The 26,521-nt window shown below is 41.2% G+C and overlaps 1 protein-coding gene across 1 annotated transcript; it reads left to right on the forward strand.

The window, feature by feature from the left end:
- The first annotated feature begins 844 nt into the window (after nucleotides 1-844).
- On the forward strand, nucleotides 845-14,645 carry LOC109903552 (gonadotropin-releasing hormone II receptor). The gene is made up of 3 exons (XM_020500328.2): nucleotides 845-1,387; nucleotides 10,851-11,052; nucleotides 11,864-14,645. The coding sequence occupies exons 1-3, from the start codon at nucleotides 845-847 to the stop codon at nucleotides 12,274-12,276; spliced, it is 1,158 nt and encodes a 385-aa protein (XP_020355917.1). The 3' UTR covers nucleotides 12,277-14,645.
- The last annotated feature ends 11,876 nt before the right edge of the window (nucleotides 14,646-26,521 follow it).

A 26,521-nucleotide genomic window follows, 5' to 3' on the forward strand; every position in this document is an offset into this window, starting at 1 on the left:
AGGTCGAATGAGAATATTAAGAATCATGCACCAGGTCTGACCTGGTACTAGATGGGTGTACCTAATAAATTAGATGCGTGTCATATGACCTTTTGAACCTGCATTATTCAGAAATGAAGATGGGTGTTTTTATGGAACATTACTGATGACAAACTTAAGTGACCCACTATTTGTTTTGTGTCCCATCTATGATCTGTTATCGATACTAGAATATTGCCTTCGCTATAAAGATGAATATAAAAGCTATAAAGCTTTATGTTAAGGAATATTACTGAGGTCAAAATACCAGACCCATCATTAGTTTCCTTTGCAGCTGCAAAGGAATACACTGCCAAACCGTATATCAGCTGCCAAACTGTATATCAGCTGCCAAACCGTATATCAGCTGCCAACCCATATATCAGCTGCCAATCCGTATATCAGCTGCCAATCCGTATATGAGCTTTGGGAGGCTGAAACTGCACTTAGGCAGTAGGGTGGCTGTGTGCCTGTACACTTATATAAATCATCCTAAATTCATTATTGGCGCCAAGAGAATGTTGTCCTTGTTACATTAATTTCTGTTTTCACTTACAGCCGTTGAAAATTAGCCAGCTGGTGAAATCTGGCACATTTACAGAGATGTTGGTTCAACAGTAAATGCCCCAAATAGTCATATTATACTGAATTATTTATTTCCTCACCCAGCCAACATATTGAAATATGTCCCCGTCAGATAAACCAAGTCAAGTCAAGTGAATCACTTTCTACAGTGATTTCATTACAAAAAAAAACTATATTATGATGAGGATAAGAATGATGAAGATGAGGAGGAAAATGACTTAATAATTTTCTTACTTCCAGGATGTCGGATGACAGGATGTTGGGAAACTTGACTCTTTGGTCGGTGACGCCAATGTTCCCGCCAGAGAACTCCTCCTTTAACTCCTCCCTCCCTCCGTCATTCACGGACTGGGAGGCACCCACCTTCACCGCCGCTGCCCGCGTCCGCGTGGCCGCCACCATGGTCCTCTTCGTGTTCGCTGCCTTCTCCAACCTCTCCGTGCTGATCAGCGTGGCACGGGGCCGCGGGCGCCGCCTGGCCGCCCATCTCCGGCCACTCATTGCCAGCCTGGCCTCTGCAGACCTGGTGATGACGTTCGTGGTAATGCCGCTGGACGCGGTGTGGAACGTCACCGTGCAGTGGTATGCCGGTGATACCATGTGCAAGCTGCTGTGCTTCCTCAAACTGTTTGCCATGCACTCGTCTGCCTTCATCCTGGTGGTGGTCAGCCTGGACCGCCACCATGCTATCCTGCACCCGTTGGACACGCTGGACGCTGGGCGAAGGAACAAGAGGATGCTGCTCGTTGCCTGGGTCCTCAGCCTGCTCCTGGCCTCCCCACAGGTGGGTGTACATACGGTAGCATCTACATCGTTCTCAGACTACAGCATAACAACATGAATAGTCAATTAGTAAGCCTTGTATTGATGGCTGATCCACTATCTTACTAGGCTGTTATCCACATTGAATATCACTCCATTTCACTATGGTTTGACTTCACTGAATCATTTTGCGCCCACATTCAATTAGTCATTTGTGCCTATGTTTGTAATGGTTATGCATAACAATGCAGTCCATGACTGGATCACCATTTACGAATCAGAAAAACAAATATTTTGATCGACAACATTTTTCCACGAGGGTCTTAAACTAAACCATAGTTTCTTAGAGGACTACTTTCTAGCTGATCAAAGTGTCCTTCTACTGGAACAGGTCCAGACTGAATCAGTGTATAGGAGCAATAGTGAAATGGAGAGCTATTCAGTTTGGATTCCGGGCTAGTAAGATAGCATGGCTGCAATCGATCATAAGTTGGTCACTGTCTTCCTCACACAATAGAGCATACAGTCAGTGATCTGCCAATCAAATTAAGTCCTATGGGTAGGTGTGTGGTGCATTGTGAGGAAATTATCTCTCAGCAAAAAAAGAGCATTTTTAAGGTTGGTGTATTCAACTGTAATTCTATAGGACAAACACACCAGCTCTTGATTGTTGGCTGTAGTAATGTGAATAGAATGGCTTAGAAGAGGAAGCAGCTGAAGCAGTCGTCAGCTTGGTAACAAAGTGTTTCTCTGGTCAAATAAAATGATCAAATTGGCTGAGGTCAGCTGCATATTGATTATAGTCCCACCCCAATCCAAACAGTAGTGCTGTGAATGATATAAGCCTTTACCCACCCTGACAGGTAGGGAGACAGATGGCAGGGAGGGAGAGAGAGATTGCTTTCACTCAAGTGTATATACAGTGCATACGGAAAGCATTCAGACCCCTTGACTTTTACCACATTTTCTATGTTACACCCTTATTCTAAAATGTATGAAATTGTTTTGTCCACTCATCAATCTACACACAATACCCCACAATGACAAAGCAAAAAAGGTGTTTTAGATTATTTTGCAAATGTATAAAAATTAAAAGTATTCAGACTTTACTCGGCTATTACAGCCTTGAGTCTTCTTGGGTATAACGCTACAAGCTTGGCAGACCTATACTTGGGGAGTTTCTCCCATTCTTTTCTGCAGATCCTCTCAAGCTCTGTCAGGTTGGATGGGGATCATCGCTGCGCAGCTATTTGAGGTCTCTCCAGTGACGTTAGATCGGGTTCAAGTCCGGGCTCTGGCAGGGCCACTCAATGACCATGGTAGACTTGTTCTGAAGCCACGCCTGCATTGTCTTGGCTGTGTCCTTAGGGTCATTGCCCTGTTGGAAGTTGAACCTTCAACCCAGTCTGAGGTCCTGAGCGCTCTGGAGCAGGTTTTCATCAATGATCTCTCTGTACTTTGCTCCGTTCATCTTTCCCTCGATCCTAACTAGTCTCCCAGTCCCTGCCGCTGAAAAACATTCCACAGCATGATGTTGTCACCACCATACTCCACATTAGGGATAGTACCAGGTTTCCTCCAGACGTGACACTTGGCATTCTTGTCAAAGAGTTATCAGACCAGAGAATCTTGAGTCATTAGGTGCCTTTTGGTAAACTCCAAGCGGGCTGTCATGTGCCTTTTACTGAGTGGCTTCCGTCTGGCCACTATACCATAAAGACCTGATTGGTGGAGTGCTGCAGAGATGGTTGTCCTTCTGGAAGGTACTCCCATCTCCACAGAGGATCTCTGGAGCTCTGTCAGAGTGACCATCGGGTTCTTGGTCACCTCCTTGGCCAAGGCCCTTCTACCCCGATTGCTCAGTTTGGCCGGGCGGGCAAGCTCTAGGATGAGTTTTGATGGTTCCAAACTACTTTCATTTAAGAGTGATGGAGGCCACTGTGTTCTTGGGACCTTCAATACTGCAGAATTGTTTTGGTACCTTTCCCCAGATCTGTGTATCGACACAATCCTGTCTCTGCTCTCTACAGACAATTCCTTTGACCTCATGGCTTGGTTTTTGCTCTGACATGCACTGTCAACTGTGGGACCTTATATAGACAGGTGTATGCCATTCCAAATCATGTCCAATTAATTGAATTTACCACAGGTGGACTCCAATCAAGTTGTTGAAACATCTCAAGGATGATCAATGGAAACAGGATGCACCTGATCTCAATTTCAAGTCTCATAGCAAAAAGGGTCTGAATACTTTTGTAAATAAGTTATTCCAGATTTTTATGGGGAAAAAAACAACAGTTTTCACTTTGTCATTATGGGGTATTCGGTGTCGATTGATTAGGATTTTTATTTATTTAATCAACTTTAGAATAAGGCTGTAAAAACTAAATGTGGAAAAAGTCAAGGGGTCTGAATACTTAATAAGGCACTGTATATATTAATTCATTTGAGATGTATTGTCAATTGGTCTTTATAAACAAAGCATGTGTATTTTTTCAATTTTATTCCTATTCAAGCCATTTTTGTTTTGCAATATTTTTGTATTTACATGTATTTCATGCCAGTAAGCACTGATTTTGAATTTGAATTGAGAAATGAGGGAGTAGATTTCATTCCATGCTCACAGATCAATTTGTGACTAAAAGTACAGTACTTTGGACACTCAATCAATTCCATTTGATTTGATTTGAGTTCAGCGTTGAAGGCCCCATTGCACTGCACTGAGAGAAAATTGCTTTCCCTCCCCGCATGGCTAGATTTCTGAGTGTTCACTCTTTTGTTACTGTCACAGAGAGAGAGTTTACCACAAATCCAATCCCCTTAATGTCAGCGCCTCAGAGAGATGACATTTCTGGTTGTCAGTGGACACAACCTTGGAGGTTCTAATCAGTGGCTGTTGTTCCAAATGAATAGGAAGAAGGGAACAACACAGAACTTCTGCTGTAGGAGGGAGGGAGAAACACAAGGCGGGGGAGTCAGTCGACAGTGGACAAGGGAGAGAGATGTTAGCTCATAGAAAGGAGGGTGGGTGGTGAGTTGTGGAGAGGTCAATATGGCCCCTTTACCAACCACACATACACACTTGACATGGATGGCCATTCTATGGGAAATACATGTTCCTGTTTAAGCAATTAAGTCAACCCATCTTATGGTGACTGAACACAGCACTGCTGACTGTGCCTGTGAAGAGAAATAAATGGATTATTGAATCCATCTAATTTACTATGTACACAGGCACGCACACATACACACACACACACACACACTTTAAATGATGATAATCATGGAGCAGATATTATGTGCAGACAGAAGCCATCTCATATTGAGTGTTTCCATGTTTATGCTTACTAATTTACCAATGATTTTCAAGGATTGGTGGAGTTGGTCAGTGGTTCAATTCATTCAGCACAAAACCTGGTTGAATCAACATTGTTTTCACATCATTTCAACAAAATAAATCTACTGTATGGGATGACATTGAATCAACGTGGAACTGAAAGAAAAATCATAAATTTAAGGGAATTTAGTCTTTTTTTTCACCCGACTTTGAACCTAAATCCAATGACATGGTGACAGTTTTTGATGAATTCATGTTGAATTCATGTTGGTTGACTTTACCAAATGTTTAATCTGCTACTTGATATGCCATACCTGTCAGTGGGATGGATTATCTTGGTAAGGAGAAATGCTCACTAACAGGGATGTAAACAAATTTTGGCACAACATTTTCGAGAAAAAAACCTTTTCTGCATATTGAACATTTCTGTGGTCTTTTATTTCAGCTCATGAAAAATAAAACGAACACTTTATATTTTGCGTTTCTGTTTGTTTAGTATAAATTGAATTACGTTTGTGCCCAGTGGGAGGTGACTGAAAGCCGATTTTATTAGCACTTCAGTACAGCAGAACGGTGGCAAAGTGTACCCTCAAAGGCCCTCATCAAAAACACTGCCAAAAATAGAATAGCGAAGTGAAGATCTCCCAGCAGGCAAAACTGGTTGCAGTGACGTTTTTCTGACATCTTCTGTAATGTCATGGTATACTATTTGTAAAAGTTGTATTTTCCAGAAAGAAACATCTTTACCTAGGTGTAATACTGCTGACTATTCTACAACCAGAAACTTTTTACATTCATAAGTCATTATGATATTTTCTCAACTTTTGTCTGCTACGATTGCTATAGATATGAGAACATTATGATGGAAGGTGTTACAAGGGAAGGGAAGCTATTATCTTCTGGTTCCCCATGCCATTTGCATTTGTGTAATTATAGGAGAGACGTGTGTCTGAGAGTGATGTCTGCAAACAGTGCCTTCAGAAAGTATTCACACCCCTTGAATTTAAAATGGATTAAATAAATAAATAAATCACTGGCCTACATACAATACCCCTGTCGTGTCTTTGGTATCATTAAACTGAAGACTGTTTAGTTTATCAAATCAATTCTCTGTAATTATTATTACGTGATTAACTAATCAGGTAGATGTAATTAACTAGGAAGTCGGGGAACCAAGGAAAATATTCAGATTACAAAGTTATAATTTTCCTAATATAACTTTCAGATATTTTAATACCTGATCAATTAGTCTTCTAATTAATGAATTATTATTTACCTCACGTTAGTCTCATTCCAAACGTCAGAAATGGTTGGTTATCTGCACGAACCCAGTCTTCACTATGAGTCATTAATACATCAATTGTCTCAATCATTTATTTATTAACTAACTAAATAATCACAGAAATGCACACACAAACAAACAAGTAGATATGGTTACAAGAAAATGATAGGAGAATGTGCCCTAGTGGGCTAAACCGGCATGGCAGATTGTTAGACAAAGGGATTGAGAAGGGCACGAAAGATAAGATACTACAAAGTTGATCATTATAACAATTGAAATGCTAATCCTTTGCACATGAACGCTCACTCATTTGGGAATAATTGCAATCAATATATATATTCACGCTCAGTGTGTCGTCGTTATCGCTGTTGGAATGTTAGTTTCTGTTGGAGAGTTTGTCCTCCCTCTCTCTCTCTGCCATGGTTAGAATGGATAGTTCAGAGTAACATTCAGTGATGTTGTTATAGAATAGATGTTTCGCCGGTTGTCGGCCTTCGCGTTCACAGGTACATAATTCCTAGCTGCAGACTAGTAATTAGTATCAAAGATTTGTTATTAATCTGTCGGTATCAATAGTCTCAGAGTTTAACCACGTGGTATGGTTAAGATTTCAGCAATCTACTCAAACCTTAGCTCTCTCGGTTATTGAGGTAAGCTGGTCTCTACTCAAACCTTAGCCATCTCATAATTGAGAGAAGCATGGTCTGAAGGGAATTCCTCATGGTGGGGGTTATATTCGTATCAGTAGAAAGGGGCTGTCCCATGACGCCAGATCAATGTCTGTGCTCATGGGGCGGGCCAATGACTTAGTTAACTTTAAAGGGAATTGGGTTCCTTTTCATGAAACCACAAATCACATTACATAAGTTCACAAATAGTTTAATCTTTACTCATTCATTTTATACAACAATTAGATGCAAGCCTCATAACTGAGACTCTTGTATAAACAGGGTTATGGTAATGTGGCTGTATTGTCTCTCATGAGTTTCACAAACATTAAATGAAATGGACCGGTCGTAGCTGGATTCTTCCCCGACCGTGTACACCTTTTCCAAAACATGTACATTGTTCATTTCTCAAGTTCTATGCTGGAGAAGAGGTTCCTTTGTTCTCATGTAAAACATTTTCTCTCTCTATACTGTCTGGCCATGAGGAAGAGAGTCTTCTCCAGGAATTTACGACCTGAGATAACAGCAGCCTGGGTGTAGGCGAGAGAGAGGGGGGGAAGGCACGCTATACCCAAAGAGGGCCACGTCATGACACCCCATAATGTCAAAGCGAAATTATGTTTTTCAAAATGTTTACAAGTGAAAAGCTGAAATGTCTTGTGTCAATGAGTATTCAACCCCTTTGTTATGGCAAGCCTAAATAAGTCCAGGAGTAAAAATGTGCTTAACAAGTCACATAATAAGTTGCAATAATAGTGTTTAACATGATTTTTGAATGACTACTTAATCTCTGTACCCTACACATACAATTATCTGCAAGGTTCCTCAGTCGAGAAGGGAATTTCAAACACAGATTCAACCACAAAGACCAGGGAGATTTTCCATTGCCTCGCAAAGAAGGGCACCTATTGGTAGATGGGTAAAAATTTAAAAAAGCAGACATTGAATATTCCTTTGAGCATGGTGAATGTATTAATTACACTTCAGATGGTGTATCAATACACCCAGGCACTACAAAGATACAGGAGTCCTTCCTAACTCAGTTGCCAGAGAGGAAGGAAACCACTCAGGGATTTCACCAATACTAACCTAAATGACAGAGTGAGAAGAAGGAAGCCTGTACATAATAAAAATATTCAAAAACATGCATCCTGTTTGCAACGAGGCATTTAAAGTAATACTGCAAAAGAAATAGGCAAAACAATTCACTTTTTGTCCCGAATACAATGTGTTGTATTGGATTTGCCCCAAACACACATTACTGAGTCCACTTTCCATATTTTCAAGCATAGTGGTGACGGCATCATGTTATGGTTATGCTTGTAAATCGTTAGACTGGGGAGGTTTTTTTTGAATAACAAAGGTAGTTACAGTTTCGACTTAAATCTACTTGAAAATCTATGGCAAGTAACAGAACTCAGGATAAGGCCCAGATGCAGACAGCTAGAGTCACAGATGTTTATTGACCCAAACAGGGGGCAGGCAAAAGACTTGGTTTCCTCTATCGTAATCGCTCCTCTTTCACCCCAGCTGCCAAACTAACCCTGATTCAGATGACCATCCTACCCATTCCAGATTACTGAGAGAAAATGTATAGATTGGCAGGTAAGGGTGCTCTCGAACAGCTAGATGTTCATTACCATTCGGCCATCAATGCTCTTTATAGAACACATCACTGCACTCTATACTTCTCTGTAAACTGCTCATCTCTGTATACCCGTTGCAAGACCCACTGGTTGATGCTTATTTATAAAACCCTCTTAGACCTCACTCCTCCCTATCTGAGATATCTACTGCAGCCCTCATTCTCCACATACAACACCCATTCTGCCAGTCACATTCTGTTAAAGGAACCCAAAGCACACACATCCCTGGGTCGCTCCTCTTTTCAGTTCGCTGCAACTAGCGACTGGAACAAGCTGCAACAAACACTCAAACTGGACAGTTTTATCTCAATCTCTTCATTCAAAGTCTCAGTCATGGACATTCTTACTGACAGTTGTGGCTGCTTAGTATGATATATTGTTGCCTCCACCTTCTTAACCTTTGTGCTGTTGACTTTGCCCAATAATGTTTGTACCATGTTTTTGTGCTAGTACCATGTTTTTGTGCTAGTACCATGTTGTGTTGCTACCATGTTGCTGTCATGCTGTGTCGTCATGTTTTGCTGCCTTGTTATGTTGTTGTCTTCAGGTCTCTCTTTATGTAGTGTTGTGTCTCTCTTGTTGTGATGTGTGTTTTGTCCTATATTTATATTATATTTTTTATTTTTTATCCCAAGCCCCGTCCTCGCAGGAGGCCTTTTGCCTTTTGGTGGGTCTTCATTGTAAAGGAGAATTTGTTCTTAACTCATCTGCCTAGTTAAATAAAGGTTACATTTAAAAAATACATTAAAAAAAGACAGGTCAAAGGCAAGCCTAGGTCCGTAGTCTAGGGCAGAGTCAATAAGGCACAGAACAGCAGGCAGGCTCGATTTTTATTTATTTTATCCATTTTGAAATTGAGGCTGTAACACAAAAAAATGTGGAATTCGTCAAGGGGTATGAATACTTTCTGAAAGCACTGTAGCTGACAAAGCCAAAGAAAATACGCTGATTAACATTGATTTGTGTGCATCCTTGTGCATTTAATTGATATTGAGTGCTGGTGATGGAGGAAGTGGAAAACAGCGAGCAAGAAGTGGTGTGTATGATAGTCTGTCATGAATTGCATGAAATACTGAGAAAGTGCAAGAATTTGCTTTAATAGCAAATGATAATACAGCAAAGGGAAGAAAACAATGTTATGCTAGTTAAAATATCTATTTTTAAACTATTTGAAACCTAAACGCATTGACAGTTAATTTCCTCCATTCCAGATAGGAATGCAGGACCAGGGTAAGATGTGAGAGCAATAGGAACCCTATCTATGGATCATAACTGGAGTGAAGATAATTAATTTGTTTCCAGCCTCAAGAGTAAAAAAGTATTGGCCTAAACATTCACAAAAGCCCCCATGGGCTATCACACTTGTGCTCAGTGTTAAAATAGAGGAGCTGGCAGCCTGTTTAGTTGGTGTGGAGCAGCAACAGTCGAGACAGTCAGTAGATCAGATGTAAAAATCGGTGGTATTTATTTACCGTACAGGTAATGGAGGAGACTGGATCCAGAGGTTGAATTTACAAAATATACCAATGCAGAAACATTATACCAAAAGAGCTTACTAAAATATATACTTAATACTTAACTTGTTATATTTATAAACATAAGCATTTCCAATAAACAGTTAAAACACCCCAAAATGGGAGAGGCACGCAACCTGTGTCAAGTCATGAACATGAGTGGCGATCTGTGCTTGCTCAGTACTGTACAAGACGACTGTATTACACTGTATTATATTACAGATTCCTGATACGCTATAACAAGGCAATTTAAAAATGATAGAGATCAAAAAATGATAGAGATGTATGCTTTAGGACCTTAGTCTTCACATTAAATTCCTATGTCATATCACCTCTGGTGCAGAAATTGTTTTGAAAGGAATCATCATTCTAACAGATTAGAATAGATTGATTTTGCACTAGATTTCTTAATAGGCCATTCAAAGGCTGCTGAGTGCATAAAATTGTCTGTCCTATGTTATTATACTTTTATTCACCCCATTAACATGTGTATGTATAGTAATTCTGTACTTCTTAATGCATCATTGCCCTCATAACTGAGCGATCAATTTACCACACCAGGAGACCAAGTTAACGTGGTATTTTATTTCTGATGGGCGCTACATGAATGTACAGCCAGAGAATGGGCCCCACCCCCTAAGGGCTAAATTCAATCCGTATAGCGGAAGTTCAGTACTATAGCGCAATTGGAATTTAAAGGACATTTCTGATTGAGCCGGATTATGCATTGTTTACTGTGAATGCAGTCTCCAAGGATCAAGGAGCATTGCCTTTAAACTTCAATCACACTATAGCGCTGAACTTCTGTGATACGGATTGAATTCGGATTGAATCGAACCCAGAGTCTCATTCGTCTCTACGTTTCTTCCCTCTAGGGAGCTTTTCCTTGTCACTGTGCCTTGTATGCGCTTTGCTGGTCCTATTTTTACTTAAAAGACCTGTTGCTGTCAAGGGGGCTTGAAATACATTTTGTATTGATTGATTAATAGACCTTTATCATGATTTCTCACTACCCGTTTGTCTTTCTTTATCTCATAGCTGTTCATTTTTCGAGCAATCAAAGCCGAGGGAGTGGAATTCACTCAGTGTGTGACGCATGGAAGCTTCCACCATCGCTGGCAAGAGACGGTCTACAACATGTTCCACTTTGTCACGCTTTATGTGTTCCCCCTGTTAGTAATGAGCTTCTGCTATACCCGCATCCTCATCGAGATCAGCCGTCAGATGCACAAGGGCAAAGGTGTGTGTGTGTGTGTGTCTGTGTGTGTGTCTGTGTAAAAGGTGAAGAGACTATGCACACTGCATTCTTTGCTTTCGTGATATATTTGACTATTGGACGTTTCAACAACACATACTTGATTGTCATATTTAGAGCCCAAAGTTGTTACTTTCCACATGATCTGACCAAAAAAATATCTTATTTTCTTTGTACCTTTATACACTGAACACCTTCCTAATATTGAGTTGCCCCCCCTTTTGCCCTCTATTCCTCGGGGTATTGATTCTACAACATGTCGAAAGCGTTCCACAGGGATGCTGGCACATGTTGACTCCAATGCTTCCCACAGTTGTGTCAAGTTTGCTGGATGTCCTTTGGGTGGTGGACCATTCTTCATACACACAGGAAACTGTGTGCTTTGCAGTTCTTGACGCACTAAAACCAGTGCACCTGGCAACCTGTTCAAAGGCACTTAAATATTTTTTCTTGCCCAGTCTCAATTATCTCAAAGCTTTAAAAAATCCTTCTTTAACCTGTCTCCTCCCCCTTCATCTACACTGATTGAATTGGATTTAGTGATACAAATAAGGGATCATAGCTTTCACCTGGTCAGTCTATGTCATGGAAAGAGCAGGTGTTCCTAATGTTTTGTACACTCAGTGTTATAATCTCACTTTTTGTACATCTAATACATGAATCAATCAGCCATAGTCAGGTCCTGATCAGGTTACATGGTCAGGAAAACCCAGAGCTCGTTATCATCAACATCTTCAACTTACATAGTACCATTCCATATCTCCTCACATACTGTGTGTATCTGTTATCACTTCAGGTGGGGAGCCGTGCCTGAGGCGAAGTGGTGCTGACATGATCCCCAAGGCGCGAATGAAGACCCTGAAGATGACCATTGTGATCGTGGTGTCCTTCGTGATTTGCTGGACGCCATACTACCTCCTAGGCATCTGGTACTGGTTCCAGCCAGCCATGCTCCAGGAGACACCCGAGTACGTCCACCACGCCCTTTTCGTCTTCGGCAACCTTAACACATGTTGCGACCCAGTGATCTACGGCTTCTACACGCCCTCCTTCCGGGCCGATCTGGCTGATGTGGTCGCCTGCTGCTGCCGATCGCAGAACATCTCCCCGAGGTCCTTGGACCGTCTGGCGTGTCGGAGGGGCAGGGCAAGCAGGGAGGCAGAGTCTGACAATCCCAGTGGCGACCAGCCAAGTGGAAACCTGGGGTAGATATCCGTGGGCCTCTTGTTCAACTGCAGTGTAAAAAAAAATACATATGTTGATTTAACATACAATTCTAAACCAACCAGCTGCAATATGATTGTGAGTTTGCTCAACATTTGGGCATACAGTATACAGTAGCTGAAGTAACATACATTCTCAAGTTGAATTGTATGTTCACTCGACTTTGAATTTTAGGTTGAGTAAACATACAATTTAACTAGAAAATGTATTTAACCTTATTTGCATATTTCCCTGAGTGCCTTGCCTTTTGAGTGAATTGTATTTACCACCTATGACTGTATTTGTTAGCGACAGAGACATGGTTGATGTATTCAATGGTTTTCAGTACTGTAGCTATCCCCAAGTGAGTGTCTAAGTGAATGTCATCTTTAAAATGTAACTATATATGATAACATATTGTATAAACCCTAACACAATGGCCTGAAACTGTTAGTTTATAGGTCACATCAAGCCTGCATGTCACATTATGCTGGCTTGCAAAGTGGTGTGTAATTCCTTTTGGAATCGAGCCAGAGTGAGGATATCCAACAATTGGAAGTTTTAATAACCCACAACGTCCATTCAGAATGACTGCCGGGGTAAGGAATGTTGATTATTGAGACTATCCAAATCATATAAACTGGAACAGACATCTCAGAAACAGGTGCAATAAGTCCAACTACTAACAGATTGGATTAGTTTAGAAACATGTATGTTATTTATGTTTGTGTAGCATAAAATGAACCAATCAAAGTACATGCAAAAACACAAGTATTGAAACAAACCATTCTGAAAATCAACCTGCAAGAGAGCATGCTGGGAAATATGAATGTTGGTGTGGTTTTGATTCGTTTTGAGCAAACATTAATTTGTAAGTTTACTCAACAAGCTTTTCAAATTCAGCTAACTTCGAGCAGAGAGTGTTGAGGAAACACACTTTAACACATTAGCTCAGATGCCACTCAACTCACAGAATAATACTTGGTTAAATTGGCTGGTTTACAGTGTGTGGGATGCAGATTCTTTTACTCCCTGATCTCTTTAGTGCCCGTTTCCCAGACCCAAATTAAGGGCTCTATTCAATCTGTATTGCTGAAGTTCAGCTTTACAGCGTAATTGAAATTTAAAGGTGAAGACTGCATTCACGGTAAACAGTGCATATGTCGGTTCAATCGGAAATCACCTTTACATTTTTATTGCGCAATCTGTAAAGCTTCAGTGAAACGCTTCAGCGATACAGATTAAATAGAGTCCTAAGACTACTTAACCAAACACGTGGTCAATTGAGACTCCATTGAAATAGCTTTTTAGTCTAGGTTTAGGCTTAATCTGGATCTGGAAAACTGGCCCTTTGACTATTTCCTGTGTCACATACAGCTTCATAAAGCTTGGAAATGGAAGAATGGATTCTAGAACATTACCCGTATTATTGAGTGGGTCCTGGCAGTTCCACTATGAATGTAAAGACCTACTTAGACAGAAAACTCAAACACTTCCTTTAAACCAGTCTCTAGGGGAATATCTAGTTAACTAGTACCTTGGATTAAAAGTACATTTCTTCAATTAATGACTTTGTACTTTGGGATTTCAGTGAAGACCCTGGTTGCCGTACATTCATAGAAAGGACAGCTGTAGAACCCTTTTGGAACCCTTTTTTTCTATGAGTTTAGATATATCCACAGAACAGTATAGACTTCCTAGAGAACTGCTTCGCTTCTGACACTAACCAAACAACTCTTATGTACCCAAGGAGGATCATATTGAACATCAAATATTTGGACCACATACTTTGGGTCTTTGGCCAGGGAGGACAGAACCTTGGGACCTCTTTTGAATTTCTATCCTCTGGATCATCACACGGGAATTACTACAAGATGAACTAACTGGGCATTGTTGATGTCTCAGCAAGAACCAAACACTCATTACAACTAATTCCTGAGTAAGACTGTCCACTAGGCTTCTGTATGTCTTAAACAAATCCTACTGTATCAAGACAGATTGTTTTTTGTGATACAGCGTAGGCTCAGTTGAACTGTTTCTGAGAAATGTTTACTTTCTTAAGTCAAAGGGAAGGCAATTACAATTTAGGTCTATATGGAGCCAGTGACGTTATAAGACGGACCCAGAAAAACAAATGCCAGTGAGTAGGCAAAGGGTCAGTGTTTAATAAGAAACAAATTCATATACAGAGATTTGTGTTTTCTCAACGTCTTGTGTTGTACTCAGCCTAATCATCTCTGTTTACACACCTGATATATTCAACTCTTGTAATCATTCCATGCATGGCTAAAATGTTCCACATAATGTTATTGGTCCAGTATGTATTGTGATTGTGACAGCACGAAAACCCACATTGAAAAATTCCGCTGTTTGGATCAGGTTGTCTTATTTTTCCCCCTTTGTTTGTCACGGGAAAAGGGTTTGTTCACAAAAATATGGCAAACAACTACTTAGTGCCATCTCAAGTACTTTTTGTAAGGGTCCAGGACAAACACCATATTCTTTTGGAAGTCTTCCGTTGGGTAATCGGAGTACATTCCCACATATATTATACTAGCAGTGGATAGACGGTCATCACTGAACTCTATGCAGAGCTGTGACTGTATCCCTGAAGGAGGGATGCAGTTAAGTTCAGTCGTCCACCACCTCCTCTAGTGTCAACTCTTCTCCTCAACCCTCGATATCGGACTGGACATTTCCCCAAGCTTCCTGTTGCTTCCATCGTCGACAACCTCTTGACCAAGAGCGTCTCGGTGATCTCAACAGACTGTTTGATGTCGATGAAACACATTGTGCCATACATAATAGCCTCCGATTAATTCATCTTCAAACATAAATCTACATACAATACCCCATAATAACAAAGAAAAAAAACTGGTTTTATAGATGTTTGCTAATTTATTAAAAATTTAAAACTGAACTTTTACATTTACATAAGTATTCAGACCCTTTACTCAGTACTTTGTTGAAGCACCTTTGGCAGCGATTACAGCCTTGAGTCTTCTTGGGTATGACTCTACAAGTTTGGCACACCTGTATTTGGGGAGTTTCTCCCATTCTTCTCTGCAGATCCTCTGAAGCTATGTCAGGTTGGAAGGGGAGCATTGCTGCACAGCTATTTTCAGGTATCTTCAAAGATGTTAGATCGGGTTCAAGTCGGAGCTCTGGCTGGGCCACTCAAGGACATTCAGAGTCTTGTCCCGAAGCCACTCCTGCGTTGTCTTGGCTGTGTGCTTAGGGTCGTTCTCCTGTTGGAAGGTGAACCTTCGCCCAAGTCTGAGGTCCTGAGCTCTCTGGAGTAGGTTTTCATCAAGGATCTCTCTGTACTTTGCTCCATTCATCTTTCCCTCAATCCTGACTAGTCTCCCAGTCCCTACCACTGAAAAACATCCCCACAGCATGATGCTGCCACCATCAAGCTTCACCGTAGGGATGGTGCCAGGTTTCCTCCAGACGTGACGCTTGGCATTCAGGCCAAAGAGTTCAGTCTTGGTTTCCTAAGACCAGATAATCTTGTTTCTCACGGTCTGAGAGTCTTTAGGTGCCTTTTAGAAAACTCCAAACGGGCTGTCATGTGCCTTTTACTGAAGAGTGGCTTCCGTCAGGTCACTCAACCATAAAGGCCTGATTGGTGGAGCGCTGCAGAGATGGTTGTCTTTCTGGAAGGTTCCCCCATCTCCACAGAAGAACTCTGGAGCTCTGTCACAGTGACAGAAGTGACCTCCCTGACGAAGGCCCTTCTCCCCCGATTGCTCAGTTTGGCTGGCTAGCCAGCTCTATGAAGAGTCTTGGTGGGTACAAACTTCTTCCATTTCAGAATGATGGAGGCCACTGTGTTCTTGAGGACCTTCAATGCTGCAGACATTTTTTGGTACCCTTCCCCAGATCTGTGCCTCGACACAATCCTGTCTCGGAGCTCTAAGGACAATTCCTTTGACCTCATGGCTTGGTGTTTGCTCTGACATGCATTGTCATCTGTGGGACCTTATATAGACAGGTCTTACCAAATAATGTCCAATCAATTGAATTTACCACAGGTGGACTCCAATCAAGTTGTAGAAATATCCCCAGGATAACAAATGGAAACAGGATGCACCGCAGTTCAATTTCAAGTCACATAGCAAAGGGTCTGAATACTTATTTTTAATACATTTGCTAACATTTCAAAAAGCCTGTTTTCCCTTTGTCATTATGGGGTATTGTTTGTAGATAGATGATCCATTTTACGTTAAGGCTGTAAAGTAACAAAATGTGGAAAAGGGCAAGGGGTTTGAATACTTTCCGAAGGCACAGTCTATCAAAAGCTCTGGGTTTATCATACACTTTTGTTATCAGTACATACTATTTTAATTATTATTTTTGTTTTACAGATTCAATTTCTAAATCCTATTCAATTGCTTGAGACAATTTATTGTATTGTTGCAAGCTTGATTTTCCCAGTTCAACAACATCTAAAGAGGATGTCCAGATCAGGTCATCTTCTGATTGATTGAACACAATCTGTAACAAGGGAGCGGTCGAAATGTACACAATTGTTACCCGGAGCAAAATGAGGAAGGGGTAGGGTTTAATGTTTTTTTTATTTAGTCCAGGGGAGAGTCATGTAATTTGTAATCTTTTAAATGTGATATTGCTCAGGGTTTCAGAATTAGTTGCGTATTATAGTATCTCGGTGTGCCCGATGATGCCCCTCTGATTCCCTGCTGGTCGTGCAATATGAAGTGCTCCTAGTGTGGTCTCAATAACATTATCTATAGCCTATAATATAGGCTATAAGCATAGGCTATACAAAGAACATGCTCAGAGAAGCAAAGAGCAAAGTTATAATTCTAAGAAAATGCACTTCCTTCCCAAGTTTTGCGCTGCTGGTATGGTGTACAGTATATAAAACTAGGCTACACTGCATTACACACACTGCAATGGATAGGCCAGGCCTGCCCTGCTCTTGCTGATATAAACCATTTTTAGCTGCCTATGGTGACACTTCAGGAGGAAAGGAAAATGTTTTATTTGTCCAAAAAATGCAATATCTGTGTGTGCCGAACTAGGCCTACTGATGTCCTGTTCAGTTTGAAAGGGAGAACACAAAGATGAGAAGGAAGACTGGAGGTAAGCTTGCTACTGCTATAATTCTGAAGCTATTTATCAGCGTTGTTGACCTCACCATAAGCCTTATTTGAGGAATTGACATAACTTGCTGTGATGAGGCAGCTGCGGAGATGGACAGCGCTTGGGTGCTGATAGGAGGCTAATTCATTTAAATAGTCTTCCTTTAAATTTTACTTTAGGCTACTAACCACAAGATGGCTTTGTGTTGGAGCATATTTATTCCTATTCAAGGAAGAGCTTGTTGTGTTAAGTTAAAACCATGGCTAGAATTGAGGAGATATGTGAGTGTATTGTGGCTTTGTTAAAGAAGATGGCTCAAAGCATAGGCCTATCCCTTGTTAGCTTTAAGACTTTGAAAATACTTACATGGACCTGATTATATCAAGCAATCTATAATGACCCTTTAGTCCGCAATGCTTTATGCTAGAAACTACGTAAAATGCTGGGAAAGACGTGACTCTGACGCATATGGAATATCTTTGGTTTGTTTCTATGACATTTAGAGGTTGCACTACAAACTTTGATAGCCGAGACAAAAAAATGTACTTTGCATGGGAAGTAATGTGCGATTCTGTCACTATCAATTGACGTTGGACATTTAAACAGGCTATTAAACAATATACTAACCATAAATCAGTCAGGGGCAAGACAGGGAGCCAAAAATGAATTATTTAGGCTATGTTATTATTATTTCAAAGCTATAGACTGCCATTTAAGAAATCAATTGTGAAGCATTTGTGATATGCTACAGGCTGGCAGGAGCACTCAACATTTCAACACATCAACAACTGCTATCCATAAGGCTATACAGTCATTCTACAGTGCCTTTGAATTCACTTTTAGAAACATGAGTTTATGGATCACGCGGTGAGCTATGCATGCCCAGTTTGTTAATTTAGCCTAGCAGATGCTCTTATATTCCCATGCCCTAATCACAGTCAAAACAAATCTATTTTGTAACAATATAATGGAGTAAAACAGAATAAATTTGAAAATGATAATTTCCCAAATTACCAAGTGCATATAGGCCTACCTGATGATATGCAGCTGCTGTGTTAAACAACACTTGTGTTTTTCTGTTGCGTTCAATGTTTATAGTTGATAGACAACTTTAGCACTCTTCCAAACTTGGGCTATCCTCTTTTTTAGCAATAGCTTGTTTTGATATCAAAATGTCTCCGGTGCCGAAGCTTGCGCTCATACGTTGCCATGCTCTGTTGCATTACTCTAGTAGATTCTGCTCTTCTTCAGTCATGTAAAATGACATATAATTGCATGAAATGCGTTTAGAAAAAGGTATTTTTTTTCTCGGAACGCAAATCATATGATAGATTCATGCAGTGCTTTCATTATAATGAATATCTTTTCACACTTACCCTTGTCGGAGGTGGTCTGCGAATCCACAACCTTCTGGTTACTTTGTTCTTCGTTTTCTAAGCATTAAATGGCAGTCTCTAAAACTGAATATCGGCACTGGTCTGACCTAGGAGTGAGGGTAAATGGTTGGCATGTTCTCTGCTATCCACTTTATGTTTTCATTATTATTTTGGGTACAGTGGAGGGCCACTTTTTTTCAAGCATTCAGGAAGGGTCGGGAAAAAATATATTTTACTTAATGAAGTGCCATCCATTTTAATTTCAAAGGGGTCCGATTATAAATAGAGGTATCCATCATTATTTACTGAACAAAAATAAAAACGCAACATGCAACAATTTCAAGGATTACAATTACAGTTCATATAAGGCTTAATCTATGGATTTCACATGACTGGGCAGGGGCAGGTTATGGTTGGGCCTGGGAGGACATAGGCCCACCTACTGGGTGGCCAGATCCAGCCAAATCAGAATGCGTTTCTCCCCACAAAAGGACTTTATTACAGACAGAATTACTCCAAAGCACCGCATGTTAAGAAACCAGATGTGGAGGTCCTGGGTTGGTGTGGTTACACCTGGTCTGCAGTTGTGAGACCGGTTGGACGTACTGACACATTCTCTAAAATGACTTTGGGTGTAGCTTATGGTAGAGAAATGAACAACAGCTCTGGTGATCATTCCTGCACTCAGCATGCCAATTGCACACTCCCTCAAAACTTGAGACATCTGTGGCATTGTGTTGTGTGACAAAACCGCACATTATAGAGTGGCCTTCTATTGTCCCCAGAAAAAGGTGCACCTGTGTAATGACCATGCTGTTTAATCAGCTTCTTGATATGCCACACCTGTGAGGTGGATGGATTATCTTGGCAAAGGATAAATGCCCTCTAACAGGGATGTAAACAACTTTGGGCACAATATTTGAGAGAAATAAGATTTTTGTGCGCATGGAACATTTCTGGAATCTCATATCTCAGCTCATGAAACATGGGACCAACACTTTACATGTTGCATTTATATTTTTGTTTAGTATAAATAAAGTATAGTCCCTAAATGGGTTTTGAATATTGTCCCTCATTACAGATTTCGTCTCACGGTTCCAGTGAAGAGATGCCCAGACTGATGTTGTAAAGTGGAAATTCAGTTTAGATCCAGGCTAGAATTGTGATGCTTGATTCTACCAACCAGCCTATGTTATGAGTCCCAAACAAGGTTAGTCATTCAATTAAACTATCAAAATAAAGAAAGTCACACACTCTATATATAAACTCCCAGCAAATGAATGGGTATTTACCAATGTTTGGGCATCACTGTGCCTTCCCCAAGTCATTCCATTAAACATGGTATATTATATGATCAACACAACATGCAACCATAACAATGCTAATGCGAGTTCTGGATGTTGTGTCTCTTTAGTATATGTTCAAAGTGTATTAATGTCGATTGAAAATAAAAGTCTATGCTCCATCACAGGAGAACTGCGTACTCTGATTTTGCTCTCCTCAGCTGAACCATCCAATGTTCTATCAGGGTTTGTTACCATGCTTGTTACAAATGTTACATTTCTGATATCATCCCAATGCACTATATTTCAGCCTGCACAAACCTTGTGATAAGTGTTAGCCAATTGAAAACCGAACACCTCATTGATACAACTCTGCAATGAAGATCTGGAGTCTGATTCCAGGCCCAATGGCAAAAATGGGTCCACAAACAGTTAACATAAAAAAAGAATTTAAATTGTTCAGTCATTTGATGGTGCATTTAACAGTGGGTCAATTACTTTAACCATCAATCATTTTAAAAAACTACACATAAATAAACAGTTACGGTTAAAACTGTGAGATAGTCATTCATGCTTGGCAAATTGTATGCCTCTTAAGCTTGGTTGAATAATGGTATATAAATGTGCTTAAATTGGTCATAAGACAAAACTCTTATTCCATCATGTAAGCTTGCAAGGGTTTCACTGTTGAGGAACATTCTCACTTTTGGATGGGATGCATTGGTGAAATGATTTATTATGGCATTATGTCAAGATCTGCCCATCTGCGCAACGTGCTCTAAACAACAACAACCTGGAACGTGCCCACGTGTTGCCACTGACGCCATGTGACAGTGCACAAAGAACGAAGTCAGCGGTCAGCATGCAAAATCCATGAAAGATCACCGAAAAAGAAACAAAGTGTTGTATGTCAAAAATGTCAACACAGAAGTGAGAAAGTAGGCTTTCCATACAATCTGTTTTGCTTTTTTTGGGATACATGAATTGTGCTGGACGATTTAGCTTAGGTAGTTAGCTATAGCGATGGGAAACCGAAAATGTGCAACCATTTGGGTCCCCAGGACCAGGATTGAGAACTACTGCCTTAAAATGAAGTGTAACCAAACATTATCTGCATCAGAATACCCTCTGGGTAGCCAAGACAAACAAATGTTCCCGATTTCACTAATATCATCAAAATCAATATATCACAACGTGTTTTGGGGTTCATTCAGTAGTTCATACCTGAAAAGGTAGACTCAAGTTGAAAAATAATGTTAAAAGTACCATTTATATTCCTAAAATACAAGTTGAAAATGATACAGCTGCTGCTTCCTGTTGTGATGTATTTTTGATATATAGCCGACTGTAAAAACACAGATTTTAAATGACCAAATGTATTATCAATATGCTGACATAAATCGTGATATGTTGAAGACCAATACATAAAATTTACTGCCTATACACTCGTGTCACACTTTTATTTAACCTCTATTTAACTAGGCAAGTCAATTAAGAACAAATTCTTATTTACAATGACGTCCTACCCTGACCAAACCCGGATGACGCTGGGCCAATTGTGTGCCGCCCTATGGGACCTCCAATCACGGCCGGATGTGATGCAGCCCGTGTTCAGATGAATTTGCACTTGTGTTCAGATTATGGGATTTTGCTAAATTAGTACCTTAAAAACGGCTCACAAATCAATATTTAGCAAGCGGTCACTGTCATGCTCTGACCTTAGAGATCCTTTTATGTCTCTATTTTGGTTTGGTCAGGGCGTGAGTTGAGGTGGGCATTCTGTGTTTTGTGTTTCTATGATTTTCTATTTCTATGTTTTGGCCGGGTATGGTTCTCAATCAGGGACAGCTGTCTATCGTGATTGGGAACCATACATAGGTACCCTTTTTCCCCACCTGTGTTTGTGGGAAGTTAACTTTGTTTGATGGTACATTGCCTTAAGCTTCACGGTTTGTTTTGTAGTGTTTAGTCGGCGGCATTTCTTAAATAAAGTAAAATGCACACTCACCACGCTGCACCTTGGTCCTCATCCTTCAACAGCAGTGACAGAACTTCCCACAACCAAGCAGCGTGGTAAAGAGGACTCCTGGACATGGGAGGAGATCCTGGATGGTAAGGGACCCTGGAGGCAGGCTGGGGAGTATCGCCGTCCACGGGAGGAACTGGAGGCAGCTAAGACGGAGTGGCAACGTTATGAGGGAACACGGCTGGCAAAGAAGCCCGAGTGGCAGCCGGCCACAATGTTTTTTTGGGGAGAGCACACGGGGAGTCAGGTTGGAGACCTAAGCCAACTCCCCGTGCTTACCGTGTCGGGCATGTGACTGGTCAGGCCCCGTGCTATGGGATGATGCAAACTGTGTCGAGGCTGAGTGTGCTCGGTGCCGGTGTGCTCGGTGCCAGCGTCCCGCATTTGCAGTGTGGAAGCGGGCATCCAGCCAGAACGGGTGGTGCCAGCTCTGCGCTCGAGACCGCCAATGCGCCTCCATGGCCCAGTGTATCCGGTGCCTCGGCCAAGGAAGAGACCTCCTGTATGTCTCCCCAGCCTGGTGAGTCCTGTGCCCGCCTCCAGAGACGACGGCCTCCAGTCCGGGCCACGCTACGAGCCGCCGCCACGGATAGATGCCCACCCAGACCCTCCCCTATAGGTTTAGGTTTTGTGGCCGGATTCCGCACCTTTGGGGGGGGGGGGGGTGTACTGTCTCACACTGACCTTAGATCATTTTATGCCTCTATTTTGGTTGGTGTTTCTATGATTTATGTTTTGGCCAGGTATGGTTCTCAATTAGGGACAGCTGTCTAACGTTGTCTCTGATTGGGAACCATACTTAGGTACCCTTTTTCCCACCTGTGTTTGTGGGAAGTTAACTTTGTTTGCCTGAAGCTCTACGGTTTGTTTTGTATTGTTTATTTTGTCGGCGGCATTTTTTAAATAATGTAAAAATGTACGCTCACCACGCTGCACCTTGGTCCTCATCCTTCAACAGTCGTGACAGTCACCCCAGACTGAAATAGATTAGTTTGTTCTACTATAATCAATAGCTGTGCAGATTAATGATTCACCTCAATATTGTGGGGAAATCAATGGAACTGGGACAATTTACTGCTGCTACATGTGCCATTTGCCCTCTTCTAAAACACAAACCACAACAAACTTGGGTATACTACATATATACCTGTTAACTAATCTCCTTCTGGGACAATGTTTATGGTAGATGGCCAATAAGAAAAACACTTTTGACTGGATCATTTTATCGAATCATCTCTCGTAGGGTAGGTCTAAATAGTGATAAGGGTTGTCTCTTCCTTGAGTGATAGCTTGACTGTCAAATCCGTGTATTTTGTTTGTGGCCAGTTGCTTTTATAAGTCCTGCGACGGTATGAATCTGTTTAAAGCAATCAATTTATTTTCATCTGGATGACTATAAACTTTTATATTATCACCACCACTCTGAGGTAAAAATGGTCTAATTTCACTCAATTGTATGACGTGAAATTCGAGCTTGTAAGGTAGTAACACAAACGGTCCACATTAGGATTTTTTTTTTGATGTCCACGAACAAACTATTCCAACATTGACATCTATTTCTTACTCATTTAACCATTTAGAGAGCTTAAAAATGCTCTCAAACACAATTTAACTGGGCGCGGTAGACTTTCTATAATGTCTATGCAGCAGCCTGAACGTTCGCAGTCCCTACTCTGGATCTCGAGCTGCTGAGTTGGAGATCAGAACTGGCGCTTTGGATGATGTTTTAATTCATTTCTTACCGTGTGTGTCTGTGCCTGTACAAAGAGGGAATGAAGGGGTGAGGGTAGAAGTTAGAGAAAGCAGTGGAACGTTACAGCTTTCTGTCTCGTTCTCTGTCTCGTTCTCTCTGTCAATCTGACAGAGGGACACGCCATTACACACTGGGTGGCTCTGATGTGCTGTCCCAGTTCTAAGGGGATATAAATCATTATTATAATCTCTTGCCAAAAATATAATGCATATGTGTGTTGGTGTGTACAGTAAGTGTGTGCGTTTTTGTGTCTGTTTCAGATTGAGGGCTTTAGTACCATAAATCACAGGAATCACTATAGGCTTGTTTTTGACACAATAGTTAGGAAGCATCCTGCACAGCAACGGATGAAACCGGTCTCACCGTGGCCATCCAGTTGAATCAACCCAGGACAGTAAGTGGCACCTTATATCCAAGGATCTTGCCCTCGCCACAGCCACCCATCACTGTGTGAGACATTGGGCAACAGAACTTCACCCACCGACCTTCATTGCTCCGACCCACTGACACAACTATCACCAACACAACTCCTATGGGGTGTCGGCGTGACCTGAATAAACATCACATCACTCCTAATTTGCATTTATTGTTTTTTCGCTTCCCCTGGTGAAATGCGGCCTTATTCGCTCTTCTCCACGGATTCGTGGTTCCAATTTGCGGAGTTCAGTGGATGCTACTGAGGAGCTAACAACTCGTAATAATGGCTGGAATGGAGTTAATGGAATGGTTCAAACACATGGTTTTCATGCATTTGATACAATTTCATTCACTCCATTCCAGCCATTATATTCCATTCCAGCCATTAATATGAGCTGTCTTCCACTCAGCAGCCTTCACTGGTGGAATTAGATTAGAGTAAAATGGAAGATGAATATAATGTGAAGGCTCTGGAAGGACCTCCTGTTTATACTCCTAATCCAGCCTTAATCATACTTTAATGAAATCAACTGACATCAGAAACCACGGCTAGCTGAACGCTTTGTTACCAGTAGCGCTGCGTGGGTAAAATCCCTGAGGAAGCCAAGCCAGAAAAAAAGCCATATTACAACCTGTGTTGTGATAATTGGGCTGTTTGCTCTATAACCTGTTAGTTCATACGCCTTGCGACCGTGATATATAGGCCTAAGGCCGAGACAATAAGAAGATAAATTCAACCACACCTTTGCTTCATCACAAAACCGGAGAGCAACCTCTGTCGGGTGAAGTCAACAAAGCATATTGCATGTAACAAACAGTTACATGACCTACATCATGGTCAAGCAAGTTCATGTTTCTGACATTTTATAACCACTAAACAACCTCCACTATTCCAGCACCATTTCAACTTCAACATTTCAACATAATCAAATCACATGTGCTTAGTCTAATACAGTGACAAATGAAATATACCAAAAACAATTTAGTCCAATCAACGTAAGCTAAATATGATGTGGCTGTCTGTGGTTCTGATTGCTGTGTGTGTGTCTGTGTATGTTTGTGTGTTTGCTTTCAAGTAGAAAAACATGTCGACTCACCCTACTTGTAGAGAAATGCTAATGCCATCCTCCTCTCTTTCATGTTGAAGGAACAGTCTATCACTCTGTCATGCGGTACACACTTTCATTTTTGTTGTCCCAAGGCTACCTGGCTAAAAAGCTTGCTCGCTAGCCTAACTTCCTTTCGTGGGCAACGTTAACTAGTTAACATTATCCTTCTACATCTAGCTATATATTGAACTTCCATCCTCTCAGTCCGATTGGCATGTATTCATTGATGCCAAGGGAAGCCAGGCTTCCCCCAAATACTTTCATTTTTTAGATTAAAAACATTAAATAATTTATCTTTCGTCTCTCTGTTATCTGATGTATCTCATCAGAAAGCGAAACAGTGCCACTCTGTCTCTGTATGTGTAGGCCATCCATCTGATGCTGTCTGGTCCAAAAGAGTATGACATTGTGCCGCCTGCAGCATTGAATGCAAGGGAAGCCAGCGAGCATTTGGCCTCCCTTGATAAAAAGTGAGAGTGAGCTAAACTGTGAATGGTCCTGGCGCACAAACAAAAAGTGTCAAGGGAAGCCAGTTTGGATTTGGCTTCACTCCAATCACACCGCATTGAGAGCATACGTCACTGACAGAAACTCATTGTGCATTTTGTTGTGTTGTCCTCCAGTGGCCAGCTAGCTAGCTAAAATGGTCCCTTTCCTAAATTAGCCATGGATGGAGATCGGGATTTGGGCTTGTGGGTTTACTTAATTCTCCGTACTGGCCAAAGATTATAATGGTGATTCTGATCCAACCATAAATTCATACGTTCCTCATTACAGTGTTGTTTGCCTGGCTACCCAGACTCCTTGCTCTGGGCAAACGCTACACTACGCCACACCCACAGACGTTAGTTTCTTCTCCGCAAAATGAGGTTGGATCTGAGTGCCTCAGATCCATTCTTGATTTTTTTAAATGATATTCACACTGAGGTTGAAATAACACTGAAATTGTGGAAATGATGAAAGCCATTTAGTAATATTGGATAACTCTGCACTAAAGATTTCTTCTGAGGCTTTGTGCTCATGGGACACCAGTAGAGCTGAGTCATCCGCATTCAAAAACAAATGACGAAAGCAGGCTGATTTCATATTGTTAATATACAGTAGGAAGAGAAGTGGGACAAACATGCTCCGCTGTGGGACCCAACAGCGAATCCCCTTCGCACTATAATGTTTTTGAT

Source organism: Oncorhynchus kisutch, linkage group LG14, assembly GCF_002021735.2.
Source record: "Oncorhynchus kisutch isolate 150728-3 linkage group LG14, Okis_V2, whole genome shotgun sequence".
Lineage (NCBI taxonomy): Eukaryota > Metazoa > Chordata > Actinopteri > Salmoniformes > Salmonidae > Oncorhynchus > Oncorhynchus kisutch.